Here is a 23,657-nt window from a genome sequence, read left to right as displayed (position 1 = left end):
CAACAGGGCCTGCTGCACTTGTAAATGAGCCCTTAGTTGCATTCTGCAGCGGCACCCTTAGGGCTCGTTCACACGTTGGGGGGTGGTAAAAACATAGTGTGTTCAGAGCCACAGTGTACCAAAACATTTTGCTAAATGTCATGGACGAGATCCTAGTGGCCCCACTTTTTTGGCAATCGTTAAATTCTCCCCCCATTGGAGGGGCAGTACTATTAAATGAGAAATTTCTCGGTTGGAAACAAAGTGGATATACAGCCTTAAGATGTATGTCCCTTTCGACATGAACGGCAATTGCAACATAAATTGCTTTATTAATAATGGCTGATTTTCATGAAAAAATATTTAATTTATAGAATTTCTCTCCAACATTATTGTGAACAATATCTTGTTATATTCCTTTGCTCTTTTTTATGTGTATGTTGTAACCCAAAGCAGCAGGCTGACTGATTATTATTTAAAAAATAAAAGAATATTTAAAAACAAAGAAACACATTTTTAGTAATATTTGCTTTTCCCCATTAAATGGAGTTGTTCTGCCTTGGTATGCTTTAATGCATATAGGGAGCTGTTGCGTCTCCATCTTTTTGCAGCTGCATGTAGTTGGAGTAACGAGTACTCTATAGTCTGTATTTTTTTTTTAAACTTCTTCATTTTTATTATTTTTCAATATCAAAAAGAGAAAAAACATACATCATAAAATATTATATAATATTACATAGTACAAAGAAAGAAAAAAAACAGAATTATTATTACAATACCTTTCCTCTCCCTCCCTCTCAACCTACACCCACCCTCCCTCCCACACACCACTTAGTCATTAGTTGTGCGTATACTTCAGGAATTGTAAAGCCGAAGAAGAAGGGAGAAGCCACCTCCCTGAACAAGAGAGATTTAAAAGAGAGAAGCATCCAGGGTCATGTAAGGGAGAGAGAACCAAGACGAGGGGGTGGCAAGGAACATGAGAGAATCTCTCACCATTCCCTTATAGAGGACACCTCATCTCGTCCAGCCATGGCCTCCTTGATTACCCTGCCTGATACATATTGCCCTCTCACTCCATACCATTGAGTTAATGGTCTCAACCCAGTTCTCCACTGCCGGGGGAGTCTGTGCCTGCCATTTCTGTGCTATTAATTTTCTCGCCTGAAACAGGCGTCTCAACACTACTTCAATGGCGCCGGTTGGGACTCCTAATAGGCAAGTCTAGACCTCCAGTTCTAGTGTGGCCCCAAAAGTTTTATTTATCCTAACTACTATCTCCGCCCAGTATCTAAATAGCTTGGGGCACTTCCACACCATATGGATCAGATCTCTTGACGCCTTACATCTAGGGCACTCATCATTTTGTCTTCTTCCGAATTTAAACATTTTTTGGGGGTATAGTTAGCTCTATGAATTAGGAACAAGTGGGATACTTTCTGCAAGAGGGAAATCGAAACCAAGTCTCCTCGTTCTAAGATCCTATCCCATTGTTCCATAGTTATTACCCCCACGTCTCTCTCCCAACCCCGCTCTACTCCTAGAGGGTCCTATTCCACTTATTATTCTAGCTCCCAATCTAGCATACAGCTCAGAGATCAGTCCCTTAGTTGCGGCTGGTTTAATTATTTTTAAAAGTGTGGGGATCTGGGTCCATTTAATGGTTTGTGACCCAAACTGTGCTTGAATGGCGTGTCTGATCTGCAGGTATTTATAAAAAAATTGATTTTTAAAACAGCTTACCTGTAAAATCCTTTTCTTGGAGTACATCACGGGACACAGAGCACCATAATAATGACTACAGTATCTGGTTTATATGCTACCTTCAGGTGATTGTACACTGACAACCAATAGTAAGAAGGTTCCTCCCATATAACCCCTCCCATACAGGAAGTACCTTTAGTTTTGTAGCAAGCAATGAAGATCCCAAAAAAGAAGGGAGGGACCTCTGAGTCCCGTGATATACTCCAAGAAAAGGATTTTACTGGTAAGCTGCTTTAAAAATCCATTTTTCTTTATCGTACATCACGGGAAACAGAGCACCATAATAATGACTATCTGGGATGTCCTAATGCAATGCATTTGAGGGGAGGGAACACAGTATTCCTAGATCCCCTTCAGGCCCAAGACTTATAAAGCTGCTTGCAGCACGCTGTGGCCAAAAACAGTCTTCCTTTGAGATCTAACATCCAGCTGGTAAAACCTGGTGAACGTATGAACCGAAGACCAAGCAGCCGCTTTGCAAACCTGAGCCATAGACACCTGTTGGTGCACTGCCCATGATGCACTAACTCCTCTAGTAGAGTGAGCTTTGAGATACCGAGGTGGAACCTTGCGTTTCAACTCATAAGCCTGGATAAGGATCTGGCGAATACACCTAGATATAGTTGAACTAGTAGCTGCCTATCCCTTCTTAGGACTCTCTGGCAGAACAAAAAGGGAGTTAGTCTTCCGAAAAGGAGCTGACATGTTTAAGTAAACCTTGACTACTCTCACCACATCCAGTGAGTGAAGTGACCTTTCCTTTTTAGACTTAGGGTTGGCAAAAAGGAAGGTAAAATGATATTCTGATTCAAATGAAAATTGGAAACCACCTTAAGTAAAAAATCTGGACGGGGCGCATCACCACCTTGTCCTGATGTAAAAATAGAAAAAGTTTTTCACAAGAAAGGGCGGCCAATTCTGACACCCTTCTAGCCGAGGTTATGGCCACCAAAAAGACCAATTTCCTAGTCAATAGAATTAAAGGAATATGCCTAATAGGCTCAAAGGGTTGACTCTGTAGAGCTAATAGCACCAAGTTCAAGTCCCAGGGGCATAAGGGTGGCTTAACCGGCGGCCTTAAGTGCAGTACCCCCTTGACAAAGGTTCGTACTAAAGAATGAGATGCAATTGGTCTCTGGAAAAAAAACTGATAAGGCCGAAATTTGTCCTTTAATGGTGCCTAAAGATAGGTTTAAATCAATTCCTGTTTGAAGAAAGGCAAGGACCCTCCCAATCGTATACTTGCAAGGGTGCCATCTTCTCGTCTTGCACCAGGAAATGTACGATTTCCAGACCCTATGGTAAATACTTCTAGAAACTGGCTTTCTAGCATTTATCAGAATAGACAAGACTGAACCTCTGATACCACGGTCTTTCAGTACCCTGGTCTCAAGAGCCATGCCATCAAATTCAGCGACCGTAAAGAAGGATGGTATATGGGACCTTGGGACAACAGGTCTGGACGTATGGGAGGCACAATGGGTCCCCCATCGCCATCCTCACAATCTCTGAGTACCAGGACCTCCTGGGCCACCAGAATTGCTGGTTTCTGTTCCTCCTGTATCCTGCTTAACAGGTGTGGCAGCATCTGGATCGGAGGAAAAGCATAAATTAGGGAATACCGATCCCAGGGAATCACCAATGCATCCGTTCCGACGGCAAGAGGATCCCTGGTCCTGGATACAAACCTGTCCACCTTGGCATTGAATCTGGATGCCAGAAGGTCCACATCAGGCATCCCCCAGTGCTGGCAGATTTGAAGGAAAACTTCGGGGTGAAGGGACAACTCCCCCGGTAACAATTGCTGACGACTTAGGTAGTCTGCCTGCCAATTGTCCACACTTGGAATAAAGACTGCTGACAGAAATCGCACGTGTCTCTCTGCCCAAGTTAATATGTGATTTACTTCCTTTTGGGCCGCCTGGCACCGGGTGCCCCCTTGATGGTTGATGTATGCCACCACCGTGGAGTTGTCGGACTGTACTCGGACAGGAAAGCCCCGCAATCTGGACATCCAGAATAGAAGAGCCAAGCGAGCTGCCCGAATTTCCAGCAGATTGATGGGCAAGGTCTTCTCTACTTGGGACCATATTCCCTGGACGGAAGCCTCTTCCAGGACCGCTCCTCAGCCGAGATGACTGCCGTCCGTAGTTACCACCTTCCAGGTTACAGGTGGAAAGGATTTTCTGTCTTTGACCACCAAGAGAGATCCCGTTTTACCTGTAGGGACAGAGACATGGAATGATCCAAGGTTTGAACAGACTTGTCCCAAGCCTCCAGGATAGCTTTCTGGAACAGCCTGGAGTGAAACTGCGCATAGGGAACTGCGCTGAAAGATGACACCATCTTGCCCAACAGCCTCATGCACAGTCTAATCGAAGGCCTTTCTACCCCTTTGACCTCTCGAACCAGCTCCACTATGGAGTTGACCTTTAAGGGAGGTAAAATTACCCTTTCTTGGGTTGTGTCCAGGATCAGGCCCAGATATGTCAAGACCTGAGCTGGACAAAGGGCCGATTTGTCCATATTCAGAATCCAGCCTAGGAACCTCAGGAAACGAACCGTAGTTGTAACGTTTTCTACTAAGGTGGAGTAAGATTGGTCCCTTAACAGAAGGTCGTCCAGATATCCTACCACCAAGATCTTTTGGGACCTTAGGAATGCCAACACTGGAGCCAGAACCTTTGTGAAGACCCGAGGGGCCGTGGCTAGACCGAATGGAAGAGCCACAAACTGGAAATGACACCCCTCTACTGCGAAGCGCAGAAATCTTTGATGTGGACCGAAAATCGGTACATGCAGGTACGCTTCCTTGATGTCTATGGACGCTAAAAATCTCCTCTTCTCAAGGATGTGATTACTGAACGGACCGACTCCATACGGAAGGTTCGGACGTTTAGAAAGGTATTGAGGGACTTGAGGTCCAGAATGGGCCTTACCTCCCCGTTCGGCTTCGGCACTGTAAATAGGTTCGAGTAGAACCCCTTGAATCTTTCCTTGTGCGGAACCTCGATAATTACCTCCTGCCTTTCCAGCTGTTCTAAAGCCAGGAACAGGCCCTTCTTTTTCCCTGGGTCCAATGGGACTCTGGATACCAGAAACCGAGTTGGGGGAAAATCCCGGAACTCTATTTTGTAACCTTGTGTTATAGTGGAAATGACCCACCTGTCCTGAACCAATTTCCCCCAAGCATCTGCGAATCGCCGCAGTCTGCCCCCACCCGCAAGAGTGGGGGCGCCCCTTCACAAGGAAGACTTGGAATTAGGTTGGCCAGTTTCTGGGTCCAGGGTCTTTTCTGACCCTGAGGTTTCTTAAAAGTAGGTGGCTGAGGCTGTCGAAACCTCTTGGGAGAAGAGGCACTTGGCCCAGGAGCATTGGGAATCTTAAAAGAAGGCTGCTTATTCCTTCTTTTAACCGGAAGCAAGGAGCTCTTTCCTCCTGAGATCTTTTGGATATATTTATTCATATGTTCTCCAAATAGATGCTCACCATGAAAAGGAAAAGCTGCGAGTAGCCTTTTGCATGGCGTCTCGGCTGACCTGTTCTTCAACCACAAGACCCTGCGCATATGGATTGAGAGTAGCGCAAAACGAGACATCTGCTGGATCGAGTCCTTTAATGCATCTACCGCAAAACATAAAGCGCGAGGAAGTTCCGACAATTTGTCAGAAAATTCCTCCTGAACAGGTAGGTTCCTGACCAACCTCTTAAAACGGTCCTTCAAGGACTGGCAAATACCGATAGCCGCAACTGCCGGTTGAACTGCTGACCCAGCCACCGCAAAGGAAGCTTTTAGTAAGGATTCCATTTTTTTAACTGCCGGATCCTTAAACCCTTGGGCATTATCCACTGGAAAGGTTAGGATTTTATTCACTGAAGAAATGGCAGCATCATCCAAAGGTGTATCCCACTTCTTCCTGAATTTTCCTCCATAGGTTATAAAAAGGAAAATCTTTTTGGAGGCAATATATCCTGTCCAGGTGGTCCCAGTCAGCGTAAATCACCTGCTCCAATAATGGATGCAAAGGGAACGCCTGGGAACCTTGCTGAGGACACAAGGATCCCAATGTAGAACAGGAGAGTCCTGGTCTCTGTACCGGGGGTAACTTAAACCTAGCTCTACCCATTTCAGCCAAAGACTGGATAAATAATTTCTGGGATTGGGAAGCCGAAATTGGTTTCTCAGAACCTGAGTCCTCCGCCGAGGACTCTTCAGCCTCTCCTTCCTCTTTATCCTTTACGGCCACCTCCTCCAAATCCTCTGCCCATTCTGGATCCAGATCACAAGGACCCATCTGGCTAAGAGTCCTGGTGCTCAAGTGACTCTCCATTGGGACCAGGCTCAGGAGAGGGAGATCTATGACGCTTCTTTCCTCCTTGCGTTACTGTGGCAATCATACCTGCTATCTTGCCTTCAAGGCCAGCTAGGGCTGATGCTAAGTCATCCTTAGTAACATAAACCAAAGCTTATGGATATTGGTAGTGGCCACTACGCCTGACAAATGCAATGGCTCAGCCAGGCCAAATGCCGCAGGTCTTTCAGGGGAGACTGATGCTGCAGTAACCTAAGGTTGATCTCCTGTTTTTGAAGGAGTCACTTTAACCCCTGGACTTGCCCTGCTTCCTGTACCTCGTTTTCTGGAAGACATTGCTTACAAGAATTGAGGAAAAAGTACTCCCTCTGAGCTATATGGCTGAATCCAGCATATAGCAGCTACCACAGCCTTAACCAGCCTTCAACCTGTTGCAACTGCCCAACTCACGTGCCCAGACCTCGGTGTCCCACCGCGCACTAGGCTCCTGGCTCTTATGAGCCTATACTGACAAGCACACGCGGGCGCGTGACTTCCTTTATGCACGCACGCAGGAAATATGATCTTGGGTGTGGGACCGCCATACCCCCTTCTTTAATCGGTAATTGCATGGTTTGTAAACTGACCCTTCATCCAAATTCATTCCCTAAAAAGGGATTCTATTCTCTTGAACCACTTCTGACCTATCCAAATAGGAGAGCTATGGAACAAGTACAGTATCTGTGGTAGCCATATCATCTTTATTAAATTACAACGCCCTCCTACAGATAAAGGGAGTCGGCTCCAAATATCTCCCTTTTGCTTTAATTTAAGTAACAGTGGGACTAAGTTATCGTTGATATACTGGTTTATGTCGCTCGTAATCCAGACACTGAGACATTTCAGCTTGGCAACCACCTTCAAGTGGGGAGCTCCAGGCGGTGTCTGGTTACCCAGTGGGTCAACTGGTAGCAGGATTTCTCCCAGCTGACAACCAGAGAATCGCCCAAATTCACCAACCATTTGTATCACGGTGTCTAGCGAGGTTTCAACATCTCCAAGAAAAAACAGAACGTCGTCCGCGTACAGTGCTATCTTGTCCTCCTCCATTTGCCACCGGAACCCGTGTATATCTAGCCGTGATCTAGTCATAATTGCTAGTGGTTCCATTGCAAGAGCGAACAATAGAGGGGACAAAGGACAGCCCTGTCTCATCTCTCTCTCCAACTGGAATAATTCTGAATATTCATTGTTAATTTTTATTTTAGGTCTTGGTTCGCTGTAAAGTATTTTCACCCACCTGATAAAGGAGGGGCCAAACCCAAATCTCTCTAGCACCCTCCATAAGTAGTTCCATTCTAGGCTATCGAAGGCCTTGGCAGCGTCCAAGGCCAAAATGGCCCTAGAACCTGCATTGTCAGTTGGAATCTGCATGTTTAAAAAGACTCTTCTAATGTTGGTACTAGTTGATCTGTTGGGAATGAAGCCTGACTGGTCAGGGTGTATCAACTTTGGAATACATCTGTTTAGGCGGGTTGCTAGCATTTTGGCCAAGATTTTTACATCAGTGCATAATAGTGAGATAGGGCGGTAAGAGGAGACATCCAATTGATCTTTCTATGTATTACAATGATGGCGGCTTCCGACATTGGGATGGGGAGTCTCCCATTGGTTAATGCCCATCCCAATGTTTTTAATAATTCTGGGAGTGGTACCTCACCATATCGTTTGTATATTTCTACTGGGAGCCCGTCTGGACCTGGTGATTTTTGGCTGGAAATCCCAGCCACCGCTCCCTTTAACTCCTCTAGGGTCACCGGTGCTTCTATGTCTGTTCTATCCTGCTCTGACAAGGTTGGAATTGGTATTCCTTGAAGGAAACCGTCCATTCTTTCACTCTGTCGCACCGGTGGATATCTCTCCATTTGGTATCCTAATTGCCTAAACAGAAGAGGGGGGAGTATTAGATTTAATCAAGAGGGACAGCATACGGCCCACTCTCTCCCCTTCTCCAAAATGGCTCTGCCTCTGAAATATACATCTGTTCTCCATCCTCCTTGTAGTGGTCATTTTATAGACTTGTTGCTTATCTAGCCATTCGGTTTGCCTATATGGAGTTGGGTCTTCAACATATCGCCTCTCTGCCTGCATCATCTCGTCCCTAATATCCCTTTCCCACTCTCTAGATTTCCCCTTGGTTCTTGCCACCTGTTGGATCAGGAGACCTCTAAGATAGGCCTTCAGGGCGTCCCAGACCACTCCAACTGATGCCGTGCCTGCCTTGTTTTGCACAAATTCGTTCAATCTAATCACCATATCTCCAGGGTTGCCAAACAATTACAGCCAGCAGGGACTAATCAGGGGCGGACTGACAACTCATGGGGCCTCCGGGCAATAGGAGAAGATTATGGGGCCCCCAGGCAATAGGAGAAGATTATGGGGCCCCCAGGCAATAGGAGAAGATTATGGGGCCCTCAGGCAATTGGAGATTATGGGGCCACACAGTATACACACACAGACACACAATATACACACACAGTATACACACACAGAATACACGGACACACACTGAAAAGGTACTGGAGAGGCGGGGCAGCTATAATCTTAGGATTTTTAAAAAAACACAATTTTTACATACTGTCCCTGGTTTTATTGAGGCTGGCAACCCTGATGGGGCCCCTTAGTGGCATGGGGCCCGAGTGCCCGAATGGTCAGTCCGCCCCTGGGACTAATCCTCCATTCTCTAAAATGGGCTTTGCCCCCTGTATTTATTGTCAACACCAGCGGGGAGTGGTCCAAGACTCCTCTTGGACCATATTCTATACTGCTTACCGATGACAATACCTCCCTATTACCTAGAGCCATGTCTATTCTGGAGAGAGTAAGATAGGAACTTGAAAAACATGAATATTGTCTTTCTTGCGGGTGGCGCATTCGCCATATGTCATTCAGCCCCAGTTCCCCCAAGAATCGAGATAGCCGACCCTCTCCTACTGTACTGGGCCTATTTTCCGGTGGGAATCTATCCAGACTCTTGTCTAAAACTTCATTGAAATCTCCCACTGCTATTATTGGGGTTCCCGTTTTATCCAGTGCAAACATTTTATGTAGAACCTCAAACCTAAATGGGGGGGGGGGGGGATATATATGTTTGCCAACACATATGGTTTATTCTCAATTAGACAAAACAAAAAGATATACCGGCCCTGTTCATCAATACAGCTCTCCCTGCAGGAGAACGCCACTCCTCTCCCAACCATTATGCTCAGCCCACTTGAATAGGAGGAATGGACCAAATAGTACTGGGATTGGAACCTCCGGCTGCAGAGCTGTACCACCGTAGCATCTCTCAAATGCCTCTCCTGAAGGCAGAGCAGTCGAGGCCCGCTCTCCTCCAATGCCGACAGGACCATAGCTCTCTTAATTGGGTCCCCTAAACCTCGGACATTCCAAGAGGTTATACTAAATGTCCTACCTTGCATGGAAAGATATAAAAAAATGTAAAGAAAAACAAACGAGAAAAAGAAACACACAAAAACAAAGGAAAAAAATAAATATTATAACATTCTCGCTCTCCCCCCTCCACCTCAAATATTTCCTTGTACCTATATATTCCTCCTTCCCTCCATATCTCACCCTTCTCTCTATTTGTGCCTTCTGTCGTGTTAATATTGATATTTGTGATGTTTAGGGGGGGAAAGCCCCCACTGATGAACCTGAAAAAATAAAATAGTCCTCCACCAACCCACCCCCGCCTCCCTCCTCTACAGTCAAATGTAGTTCCATGCTAAACATCTTCTACAGGTCCTTCTTATGTTCCTCCAGCCATTGCAACACTTCAGTTGGTGAGCTAAAAAACAAAGTTCCGCCCAATGCTGTCACCCGTAAAGGGGCTGGATATAGCAAAGCATACTTAAGTTTATGTTTCTGCAGAGTTTGCTTAATTGGTATAAATTCAGCTCTCCGCTTTTGGAGCTCTGGCGAAAAGTCGGGGGAAAATGATACTCTAACCCCATTATACCTGACATCCCCCATCTCTCTGGCCTTCCGAAGTAGGATCACTTTATCATTGTAATTGACAAGTTTCAAAAGTAGTGGCCTGGTGTAATCGGCCGCTTGCCGGGCTCTGAAAGGGATCCGATAAGCTCTTTCAATCGCAAAAAGTGGTGTAAAAGTAGTAGGGCCAAAAATTTCCCTGAACCACCCCTCTAAGAATAACTGCCTGTATAGCCATTTGTTCCCTCATTTCCTTAACTTCTTGCTTTAGCGGATATAAATTGTCCTCGACTGTACTTAGTCTCTCTTCTAAAGCAGTAGTCCTTTCCACAGTCTTAGGCAGTTCATGACTCATTAATAATAATTCCTCCTCAATGCTTTTTAGCTGGTTATCAAGACTGGTAATTGAGTCTTTACAGGCATTAACGGCATACAGCGCGTCCCTCAATGTGGGTTCCACCTCCTCCAAAACAGGACCAGTCACAATGGACGCCTCGGCCACTACAGTAGCTTTTATAGGTACAATTCCTAATTTTCCTCCCCATGTCCCTTTCGTACTCACGGTTTTGCTGCTAGATGGCGTGGTAGGGTTTGAAGACACCTGGCCTGGCTCTTTCTATCTGATGCAGAGCTTGTCTGGGTTTTAGCCTGCACTGCCACCTGTTGATGGCCCCTCTTAGCAGGTGACAGGGAAGTTATATGGGAAAAACGCTCCAGTTTGGTTGCTGCAGCTGCCGCCGCCTGGTTCACCTTCTCTTTCGTGGAGCGGGTCATCTGAAAAGCCTCCTGGAATAGCTGCTCCTCTGCCGCTCGTTTTTTTTTGACATATTGGAATATTTCAGAGGTTTGTCAGAAATGTACTGAAGGCTTATTGAAAAACTGTTATTGTTATTAAGGGGGGGAGGGGGTTCGAGCGTTCTTGCGGGACTCAACGTTTTACCCTGCAGTACTCTCACCGCATCCACTCCTCCTCCGTGTCGGCAAGACAGCTCGTAACCTCAGCTGCAGGTCTCGGCCGCAAATCCCGCGAGATCGCGGGCGGCTCCGTATGCTACCCGACTTGCAGCTCAGTTTCGGCTTCAGCTTGGCATCTGGTCCAGGGAGATGGGGAGAGAACTCCAATGGCGAGCGCCCAGTAAAACAACAATCCCCAGGGAGAACCATGGGAAGACGCTGACAGCCTCACAAGCGAGCCCCGCACCAGCCTCCTCGTTGAGCCAGGCACTTCACAATCGATGGGAAGGTAAGGAGCGAAGAGGGGACACCCGGCACGCTCACTCTCTCCTGCATCTGGTCACTCTATAGTCTGTATTGGTTGCATAGTTATGAGTAATGCTTTATAGCTCGAAATGTGATCTATGCCGTCTAAGCCAGTCCCCTGACAAAGTCCTCTCTGACAAAACATGTTGGGCGTGGCCACAACGTTACATCATCACGCATGCTCGCTGATTGTGGAGTCTGGCTTGCTGCTCTGGGAAAAGCACTCTTGTTATTATTTTTTACTGCATTTATGCGGATTTTAAATAGTTTGCCCATCTTTACTTGTATTTTGAAATGGATCCTGTTGCAAGTATTATCTTGCTTATTATCATGCTTTTAAACAAATATTATTATTTTTTGGATTACATTATGGGCGCATATATATTTTTTATCTTCCACCATATCCTTTATGCTGATGGAGTAATCCTGATGGGACATGTGCCTGATGCCTGGAGTTTTCCTGATCAAAGTGATTCAACAAGCGCATTTGACCATTTATGTGATGGTACACTGGATCCGGTGGGAGGCTCATCTATATGGTGTCACTACGTGGTGGATGCACAAGAAATTGGGAGTGTGGATTCAGTTTTTGAACTGTATTGCATAAACTAGGGGTGTCCAAATTTTTTTCAAAGAGGGCCAGATTTGATGAAGTGAACATGTGTGAGGGCCGACCATTTTGCCTGACATTCTTTGAACCATTAAAATTCGGTCTAATGCCCCGTACACACGGTCGGACTTTGTTCGGACATTCCGACAACAAAATCCTAGGATTTTTTTCCGACGGATGTTGGCTCAAACTTGTCTTGCATACACACGGTCACACAAAGTTGTCGGAAAATCCGATCGTTCTAAACGCGGTGATGTAAAACACATACATCGGGACTATAAACGGGGCAGTGGCCAATAGCTTTCATCTCTTTATTTATTCTGAGCATGCGTGGCACTTTGTCCGTCGGATTTGTGTACACACGATCGGAATTTCCGACAACGGATTTTGCTGTCGGAAAATTTTATATCCTGCTCTCAAACTTTGTGTGTCGGAAAATCCGATGGAAAATGTGTGATGGAGCCTACACACGGTCAGAATTTCCGACAACAAGTTCCTAACACACATTTTCCATCGGAAAATCCGACCGTGTGTACGGGGCATAAGTGTGTTCGTTCGAGCAATAATACACTGCCCAACAAGAATTCTCTTGCCTTTGTCGTTCCCGACACACAAACGAATGCTCTGCTCTTTAGGGGTACCTTAATGGTACCCCACACATTGGAAAATGTGGGGTGCTTTTGGTGCAGTGCAATTTAAAAAAAAAAAGGTCGGGGACTTCTTTCCCTGCATTTTTGTGGGTAGGGAAGCCATTGAAATGAATGGGCTGCCCTACACACAGCCACACAGATATCAACCAAGGGCTTGATCGCATGTCAGGCTGGAGGGGCAGTAAAACCACATGGTTAAGCTATTTTTACCACCCCCAACTTCTCCCCCTTTAGCTGCAGAGGGAGCAGCTGGGGGTGTACACATGCTGTGGCTTCAGCTGGAGGTATACCCAGGCTGAATGGGGCTGCACTGCAACTATCCCACAACTGTGTGCATTGCACGGTTGCGGTATAGTGATGCTGCATTTACGGGCTTAAAACAGGTGGTGAGGAGGCAACATAATACCTCTTTACCACCTGTCAAATGCCTCTGAAAAGCGATCTGTGCAGTCCTGACTGCTATCACAAACAAGCCCTACAAAAGCAGTTCTGATGGTACAGGAATTGGGGGGGTGGGGGGATTAAAAGTAACATACACGCATACATACACACAGACACATGCACACACATGCAGAAACATACAGACAAATGCACACACATACAGACACATGCATACACACATACAGACACATACACACACACACTCACACACACACACACATACAGACACATGCAAACACACACATACAGACACATGCTCACACATACATACAGATATACATAAAGACACATGCACACACATACAGACACATGCACACACACACACACACACACACACACACACACACACACACATACAGACAGACACACATGCACAGACACATGAATAAAGCCCTTTTAAAACGAATCTAGCTTCAATCACAGTACTGTACCTTTCCAGCTTCCTCATTCAGCCGGGTACTGCACTGTAGGGGGAAGCAGAGAGCAGAGCACACTACCCTGCACTTTACTTTCACTTTTGAGGCTGATGGAGCTTCTCACAGTGCCGATGTACAGTTTGGCAGGGGATCGGGCTCATCTGACAGCCCTGATCCCGCGGCACACTGGCTGAGAAAGGCTGGTTTAGATAACCAGACGGCCGTTCAAAACCGGGCCGCGATTGGCCCGCGGGCCGGACTTTGGACATGCCTGGCATAAACACACATTTAGAACCTTTGCTAATTAGTTCTTATGGACTGATTTTACCTTGTCACGCTTTCACTTTTTTTGTCATATTTGCACTTTGTACAACTTTTTTCACTTTCTTTGTATTATATAGATGCATCATAGGTATTCTTGTTACTTATAATCGGGTGGTAATGCCTAGACTCAATCTCTCAGACATCCACTTTCCACCTTCTAAAAAGCTCTCCTTCTTTAATAATGGTAAGACCTCAACTTAACCTTTACAAAGGAACACAGGGACGAGATGATGCATTTTACACAAGTCAAAATTTCCAGGAATATGGACATAAACATTTTACTAGATGGTATAGGTCTCCCACAACCTTAAAAATATTGTCCACAGTTCCTCTGATGTGTTGGATAAGGCAGCTGATTGTCAAACTTACAGCCATCATCTTAAACAGATTTTTTTTCCTAATGTGTCAGATATGTTTTTTTTCTCTGGCTACCTTTTTTATGTATCCATTGTGCATTGACCACGACACTGTAAGCTGTGATTCTTGGAGCATAGTATAAAGGCTATGGTTTACAATAATGGAAGTGCAATGCAAGACATCACAAAATAAAACCTTACCTTGATTAACATGAATTTCTGCATTTGTTCTACCCATTCTAAAAGTATAATACTGGATTGCAGGGCTCCACATAGATATTTATGGCTTGTATATGGATTCCTCACTAGACAAAAAACAGGCACTGTATGAGATAAGTCAGAATTATGGATTAAGATAATGTGTTTATCTAGTGTATAGATAACAGCAGTTTATTCTACAGCAGTCTAGTTTATAGATAACAGCAGAAAGCATGGAGGTGTTACCTACAGCAACCTATTGAGGCGGCACAGTGGTGTAGTGGGTAGCACTCTCGCCTAGCAGTAAGAAGGGTCGCTGGTTCAAATCCCAACCACGATACTACGTGCTTGGAGTTTGTATGTTCTCCCTGTGCCTGTGTGGGTTTCCTCTGGGTACTCCGGTTTCCTCCCACACGCCAAAAGACATGCTGGTAGGTTAATTGGCTTCTGTCTAAATTGGCCCTAGTATATGAATGTGAGTTAGGGACCTTAGATTGTAAGCTCCTTGAGGGTAGGGACTGATGTGAATGTACAATGTATATGTAAAGCGCTGCGTAAATTGACGGCGCTATATAAGTACCTGAAATAAATAAACCTATTGGATATTATTTCTATAGTACTAGCAAGAAAATTACAGAAAGCATGGAGGCGTTACCCTCAGCAACCCAATATATGGCATTTCTCTAATACAGGTTACAAAATGACCACATCTTACTGTAATGGGAAACAAAAACACTTTTCTATTTCTCAACTTTTTAGAAATCTGCTCCATTGTTCATTAATCACTTACATAGTAATGCATACTTGAAAAAATGTCAGATGATTTACCCGCTGATAGAACTTTTGGCAGCACAGGGCAGGAGGCGGAGCCTAGCAGAGCAGACATGCATTGTTAGAGCTCCACACCGCTGAGGAGAGAAGAGAAGGACAAAGCGGAGCCTGCAGGCTCAAAAGGTATCCATTTGAACCTTTTTGCCCCAGGGAACAAACTGTGAAAGTTTGGGCAGGAAATATGGTACTGGGAGGAAACCGTGGCAGAAATAAAAATCACCTCACAAAGAGCTCACAGGCACTCACTGCAGCTGAAGCAGCTCCAGTCACCTCACAAGATACAGCATCAGGGCGCTCTCACAGACAGAAAATGTCACAGCAAGACTCTCCATTTGAGTCAGATACAGAACAAATCCTCTCACAAACTTCTCCACAAGCCTCCTCAGTATCCCCAGTAATATTATTACAATTTGAAAAGATGCTTCATAAGGCTTTAAAACAAACCTCAGACCAAATAACAAAAAGCCTAACCAAAGAAATAAGAGAGCTAGGAAACCGCACTGCAGCCTTAGAAATAAAAATGGATGAAATTGAAATTACAACCCAAGAAAATATAACAGAATTGGAACAATTAAAAAAAGAGAATTTAATACTTCAAACTAAGCTCGAAGATTACGAAAATAGAGCCAGACGTTCAAACTTGCGCATAAGGGGAATACCTGAAACTGTGACAGACCTGCAATCTACTATTACTGCTCTATTACAAGAACTAAAGCCAGATATCCCTATTGAACGTTTAGAACTGGACAGAGTACACAGAGCCCTCACAGCCAAAAAGAAAGATGGACCCCCACGTGATATAATCACAAAATTTCATTATTACAGAACGAAAGAACAAATACTAATTGCTGCAAGAGAAAAAAAGGAACTTAATTTTCAAGGACACAATTATCAAATTTTTGCTGACCTATCCCAACTTACTATTACTAAAAGACGATCCATGAAACCCCAACTAATGGAACTGCAACGCCACAACATTATGTATCAATGGGGCTTCCCCTTTTCAGTCAGATTTAACTACCAAGGTACAATTTACAGAAGCAGATCAGCAGATGAACTACAACAAACCCTTTTAAAATTAAATCTGACAGAACCCACAAGCAGCAACACTCCCACATGCAGAAGAATGGCGTCATCTTCACCTTCAGGCAGCACCCAGAAAATTTCAGAACAAAATGGGAATCATCATTCTCACAAAAGAGGCCGTTATGCCACATCATCCATGGACCAAGAAGATTCAATGGACTGACATCCTAATTCCTAATATCTCTTCATTTATTATACTAAGAGATGGTTCTCTATAAAAAACCTATATTTATAACTGAATGTAACTGCATTCTGATAGTCACACACTGTGTGGGATCATGTTACATTCCAGTTATATTTCTTATTACTTCTGATTCATATAGCCTTAGAATATATAAGTGAAATAAGGAAATTCTTGTTCAGTTATATATTATCAGGTAATAACAATAGATTTATTACTTTTTAGGACAAATATGTTCAATAATCCAGAAGTAATGGAAGCTTTTTCTTTCTTTTCTTAAAACAAATATATTATTACCTAACTAGTTCCTAGAATTATGTTTTTGTTTATTCTAATCTGAAGCAATACAACCTCAATTTTATGAGTTAACATATCTAAACAGTTACATATGAATAAAATATGTAATTGTTTACTCTAAAAGGGTTAAAATCCCAAAATAATTCAAACTATTTTCATCAATACCAAAGTTATTAACAGTACCTTTCTAACTGAATTATTTAGCCTAGGGCAAGACTAACCATATACAACCACCCTGTAATAAATAATTTCAACAAAAACTATATTCTGCACTCCAATTAATGAAACATCATTTTGATGTCTTTTGACATAGCACTTCTCTCCTGTAAGCGGAAAATTCGTGTACCCCCATTAGCCCTCCTCATTCTCCCAACCATATTATGTGGGAGTGTGACGAAGGCACTTATTCCCCTGAGAGAGATATTTATTCTCTTTCACGGGTAAATTGTGATTACTTGCAAAAAATAATTTATACAATGTATCATCTAATCTCATATGTTTTTTTGTTTACTCTTTACTCCAGAATTCACTGGTTTCTTTTCTATCTATTCATCTCTTCAGTCCACACAGGTTGATCTGCGCAGTCAGCTCTGCATAACAAAAAGTAAGTCAAAACTATTTGATCTATTGCCATGGCACCACTGAATATACTTTCCCTGAATGTTCAGGGAATAAATGTCCCTCAAAAAAGGACCAAAGCCTTCCGTACTTTCCATAACAAGAAGGCTCACATAGTATGCCTCCAAGAAACACACTTCACCAAAGATTCTACTCCAAAATATATTTCTCCTTTTTATCAACAAATTTACACGGCTTCTGCCTGTACCAAGCAAAGGGGAACCCTAATTGCATTTCACCGATCCACACCATTCACCTTATCATCAGAAATTAAAGACCCAGAAGGTAGATACCTGATACTCATGGGTTATATAATGGATACAGCAATCACGGTGATTTCCTACTACGCTCCTAACAAACAACCTACACCATTCCTCTCACATATATTACAAGTGATTAATACACACAAAATAGGAACAGTGATAATGTGTGGGGATTCGAACCAGGTCCTCCTCCCATTTCTAGATAAATCACCTTTTACACCATCCAAAATAACCTCTAGATTACCTTTTTCTCAACTTCTTTCCAAATACAATCTGGTAGATTCATGGAGAGAAAGTAACCCAATGAAAAAGAAATTCACTTATTTCTCGCACCCTCATCAAACCTTCACCAGAATAGATCATATTTTTCTAACAATAGGAATGATACCAGAAATTATTGCATCAGATATAATTCCGATTCCGTGGTCTGACCATAATGCAGTATACACTACTACACTACTATAGCCTCAGCCATACCAAAAGCGCATGACCCAACGTGGTACTTACCGGACATAATGCTCAAACACCCACTACATCAGATGGCCATTGAACAAGCTTTAAAGGAATACATATCAATTAATAATACAACAGACATCTCCCCAATAACACTGTGGGAAGCTCATAAGCCTGTCTTGCGTGGTACAATACAAAGACAAATGGCATTATTTAAACGGGAACGCAAAAATCTAGCAAAAAAACTAGAACTCAATTTTAATGCAGCCTACATATCATTTCAAGATAATCCATCTCAGAGTACAAAATCTCATCTGGAAAAATCTAGATTGGAATACGATCTATTTCTCACTGAGTCAGTTGATAAATCCCTCAAACGCTCCAAACACAATTTCTACATGAATACAAACAAACCAGGTACATATTTGGCTCGGGCATTAAATTCAACTAACAAATCTTTCAAACCAATACGTTTGAAATTATCAAAAAATGTTTACACTTGTAATCCAGTTAAAATAGTCCATAAATTTCACTCACATCTCGCAACTTTATACAAGACAAACAATGAATTTAATCCTACAGAAGCTGAATCCTTCTTCTCAAAAATAACCTTACCTGAGTTATCTCAGAATCAAAAAAGCAGTTTGGATGAGCCTATAACTATAGATGAAGTTGCTAACGCCATAAAAGACCTAAAACTTAACAAAAGACCAGGCCCAGACGGCTACTCGGCTTTATACTATAAAACATTCTCAGATATACTCTCTCCCATTCTCACTGAAACTTTTAACAAACTTCTAGATGGACATTCTTTTCGGCAAGAAACACTAATGGCAATTGTTTGTATGATCCCAAAACCCCTTTCTGATGATACTTCCTGTGTAGATTATCGGCCTCTCTGTTAAACCTCGATATTAAATTATTAGCAAAAATAATAGCAAAACGCCTCAATAGCATTATAGGAAAATTAATACATAGAGATCAAGTAGGCTTCATGCCAAATAGACAGGCAGGCGATAATATGCGCAGGGCAGTGTTATTGGCACATATTGCTAAAAAACGGAAAATCCCTTTATGTTTTCTATCTCTCAATATTAAGAGGGCATTTGACACAGTATCCTGGCAATATATGCAATATTCATTACAAAAATGGGGTTTTGGACCCCACTTTTTAACATGGATCAAAGCATTATATAATAAACCCAAAGCCTATATAAAATATGCTGGATACAAATCTGAAGCCTTTAATATCGAAAGAGGTACCAGACAGGGTTGCCCATTATCTCCCTTATTATTTGCCCTTATACTCGAACCCATGGCCCAATACATCAGAACAAACCAAACTATAACTGGCATTGAAGTAGGAGGTATTACACACAAATTATGTATATTTGCAGACGATATATTACTTTTTCTATCATCACCACAGGTCTCTGGTCCTAACTTAATACCAGCTCTTGATGGATTTGCAGCCCTATCCGGCCTTATGATTAATCCTAAGAAATGCCTAGTGCTTAATATTTCACTCACAAACATGGAATTGATCCCGGCTAGGGCTGCACTCCCATTCACATGGGCAGAAAAATCAATCCCATATCTTGGAATTCATTTAACAGCATCTCATTCTGACTTATTCTCAACCAATTATCCTCCTGTATTAAGACAGATCACAAATCTAATAAAACAATGGTCGCAACTTCCTTTATCCTGGATAGGGAAGATTAATGCAATCAAAATGACTATTCTACCCAAATTGCTTTATCTATTCAGAGTCCTCCCTATTCCAATTCCTTCCTATTTTTTGAGAATAGTACAAAAAAGAGCAACTTCGTTTATATGGGGCTCTTCTAAACCACGTATACCTATACACACACTACATCTTCCCAAAAATAAAGGAGGCCTGGGATACCCTAATTTTAGTAACTACTACAGAGCAGCACATTTGGCCAGTCTGTCCAAATACCATGCAAAACAGGAAATCCCATTATGGGTATTTATAGAGGCTTCAGAAAATGACCCTCTATTAATATCAAATTTATTATGGCTTGATCCTAAAGACCGCTTTAAAATTCATAATCCCATAACTAAACACTTCTTATCTCTCTGGGATAAACTAAAAACCAAATATCAGTTACAATCTCCACACAATCCTCTCCTTTCTTTTATCAGAAATCCGGCCTTTTATCCAGCATGGATCTACCCAAATTCTTTTAAAGCTTGGACAACATCAGGCATTCAGACACTAAATGACTTCATAGCATCTAAATCATTCCTTTCATTCCCATCGCTTAGAGAAAAATATGATCTACCAAACTCTGAGATATTTAGATATCTCCAAATCAAAAATTTCTATACACCATTCCTAAAAGGGGATACACCATTATCCCAATTATCCATTTTTGAATCAATCTGTACAAAAGATCCATTTGCTAAAGGTACAATTTCATCACTTTATAATCAATTATATGGAGTAGCAAATCTTAATAGACCCTCTTACGTTCAGAGGTGGGAGGAGGACCTGGGACGAACTTTAGAAGACACGGACTGGTCTAATATATGGCTCACATCTAAGTCATCTTCACCCAACATCTTGGCACTGGAGACAAATTATAAAGTCCTAACTCGCTGGTACCTTGTACCTGCTAGAGTGGCAAAATATTCACCTAATACCTCAACTCTTTGTTTTCGAGGATGCCCAGAAATAGGCACATATTTACACATATGGTGGACGTGCCCAGTAATCCAAACCTTCTGGAAGGAAATCTTCGTGATTGCATCTAAAATATTTAAAAAAATAATACAACCAGATCCATATTTAACTTTACTTAATCTAAAACCGGAATGGTTAACACTCTCTCAATTCAAACTTATGATCCAACTAATAACGGCTGCAAAACAAACAGTGGCCAAGGCATGGAAATCTCCTACATTGGTACTAGCAGAAACAATTCACAGAATGAATAATACAATGTCCCATGCTAAGATGGTAGCCATCGATCAAAATCAAATTCCAAAATTTGAAAAACTTTGGCATCCTTGGATAAAACAACAGTTCCTGTCAAATTTCAATGACTCTGTCCTGTTGCCATGGTAACAGATTAAATGACTTACAGAGACACCCATGCTAAGGCTTCAAAGAGAACTAAAAAGAATAATAAGCTGACGAACGGGACAACCTTGTGGACCATACCTCTACCTTTCAACCCTTTTTCTTCTTTCTCTTTCCTTTTCTCCACCTTACGATTAAAGCTCATTATCAGAATTTATTTGACCTATATACACTCTACTTGTAAACAATATGTATAGTAGGTATAAATCATTTAAATACCTACAAAAGTAACTAAGGAAATGATATATATCTTTAATTTAGGTTTACGTGAACCCAATGTTTAATATTTGAAATTTCATGATATTTACCTATATAAACCCTACTGTAAAACAATGAGCTTACTTTATAGATCCTTGTAAACTTACTTTATGTATCTTTATGTATCTTTATAACATTGTATACTCAATAAACTTCTTTTGACAAGGAACTTTTGGCAGCACAGCGCAAGTCTTTTGGTATTTCAAAAGTGCAAGTAATGCATGCGTAATGCACAGCACAATAGTGTCAATGGACCCATTAGGTCAGACAGTCCTAGAGGCGCCCTTATAGCATGTCCTTACACATTTTTACACAGCTTCCACAGGTGCACTGACTGAGTACCAGTTACAGTGCTGAAACACACGTTTCCAGCACCGCACGGCAATGAGCTGTCATCTGCAGATGTGCACAGGTGTCATTAATTGTTAATGGAACCCCAAATGCATCCAGCAAATGTGCGTGTTTGCGGCCACCAAAAGGCATGGTACCATAGTACCATGCAATCTGATGTGGCCCAATTTAAAAATTTGTACCTGCCATACTTTTTGTGTTCCTGCGTGCTTGGCGGCCTGTGTGTTCTGGTGTGAACAGACTCTGAGTGCAGACTCTTTTCATTTGTGGGCAAAAACCTACCTGTCTCCAATTAGTTTCCTCCAGTGGGCGGCTACCTATTTTGTGCTCCCCCCGTCACTCACACTGTGATGGATGTACTGGCTATCACACCAATACAGACATAAAACAATGGTCATCTGAAGCTATACTGCATTTTTAAAATGATTTAACTCACAACAGTAACATACACATGGTAAAAATGATCACAACATGTGAACTTAACAGTCAAATACAGGAGATAACTGGCAAAGATACCAATCTGACAGATTCTTCATTGTTTCTGCATTTTGGGTGTCAAAAATTGCTCTATTTACAGCTTGTATTTAGGTCTTATACTGTATATTAAACAGTGCATGTATGCATGTTGGGCACATAAGGGTACTTGCTGTTGTATTATCCTGACTGAGTTACATCATAGCAGTGGTTCTCATGTGACATCACTACCCCACCTCTCCACCTTGTCCAATCAGCAAATACTTTGCATTAATTCAGAAAATACAGGGCATTCTGTGAATGGCGCCTGTGCTGAGCGGCTGACCACCTGTTCAGAATGCATTAAGCCAGCCATGGGACTTAGAAGCAAGTACAGATCACTGGAGTAGCTGTGTCTGTTTTGGTGATTTCCAGCTTTGAGGGTCATCAGCCACATATGGTATATTTACTGTATAGTTACATTGGTCTAAGCTGGACAATTTGTAACTTTGTGAAAATATACCATACCTAGAATTCAATTTAAATACTTGTATGTCCACAGACTGGTAACAGATACATTTTAAAATGATTGGTAAGCCTTTATATTAAATTAAAGTGATATTAACGTCTTGTTTTAAAAAAACAAAAAAAAAAAAACAAATATGTTATACTTACCTGCGCTGTGCAGTGAATTTGCACAAAGCAGCCTGGATCCTCCTCTTTTCAGGTCCTTCTTTGGTGCTCCTGGCCCCTTCATCCTGTTGAGTGCCCCCACAGCAAGCACCTTGCTATGGGGGCACCTGACCTGAGCTGCAGCTCCGTGTTACCATTCAGACATGGAGCCGCAATTCCGGTCCCGCCCCCTTTCTCTCCTCATTGGAGAACGACTTTAATTGACAGCAGCAGGAGCCAACGGCGCTGCTCTCTCAGATAATTAGGAGGGGAGTCCTGGGCAGCCGAGACACTCCTACGTCGCTGAATAGAGATGGGACTAGAATGCATTAAGATCAAAAGCCTTCTGTCTTTACAATCACTTTAAAATAAATAAAAGGTTTATCTGCTCTCTGCAATGTTATTGCAGAGAGTGGCCCTTTACCTCCTCTTCTGGAGTCACCTGCTAGCGCTGTCCTCTCCTGCTTGAGCCCCCATAGCACACAGGTGGGCGCGTTCCCGAGTCAGGCTGTGTGCATCCATAGACACACACAGCGCAACTCGGCCATGCCTTCCCCCCACTACCTACTCACAGGATTTGACTGACAGCAGCAGGAGCCAACACTCCCCCCTTGTGAGACTAGGAAGAGGGGAGAGATGCAGCTGGGCACAGCGCTGGATTAAGAGAAATTTTGTGGTAAAGAGGTAAAATGTTTTTTAGCTTAATGCAGGAAATGCATTTTACTTTTAGGACCACTTTAAGACTTTGTTCACACAGGGTGTACTACAGCATACCCCGGGCAAGGCCTTGTTTACCTGC

General features: G+C 42.8%; 1 protein-coding gene across 1 annotated transcript in view; it reads right to left on the bottom strand.

The window, feature by feature from the left end:
* Positions 1-23,657, bottom strand: part of MAP4K3 (mitogen-activated protein kinase kinase kinase kinase 3) — a 1,235,976-nt gene that overhangs the window by 56,009 nt on the left and 1,156,310 nt on the right. The window contains exon 29 of the mRNA XM_073628950.1: positions 14,290-14,393. Within this exon, the coding sequence (XP_073485051.1) occupies positions 14,290-14,393 (104 nt within the window). The remainder of the gene's footprint in view (positions 1-14,289; positions 14,394-23,657) is intronic.

This window comes from Aquarana catesbeiana, linkage group LG04 (assembly GCF_042186555.1).
Source record: "Aquarana catesbeiana isolate 2022-GZ linkage group LG04, ASM4218655v1, whole genome shotgun sequence".
Lineage (NCBI taxonomy): Eukaryota > Metazoa > Chordata > Amphibia > Anura > Ranidae > Aquarana > Aquarana catesbeiana.
This window is presented reverse-complemented; position numbering and strand designations above follow the sequence as displayed.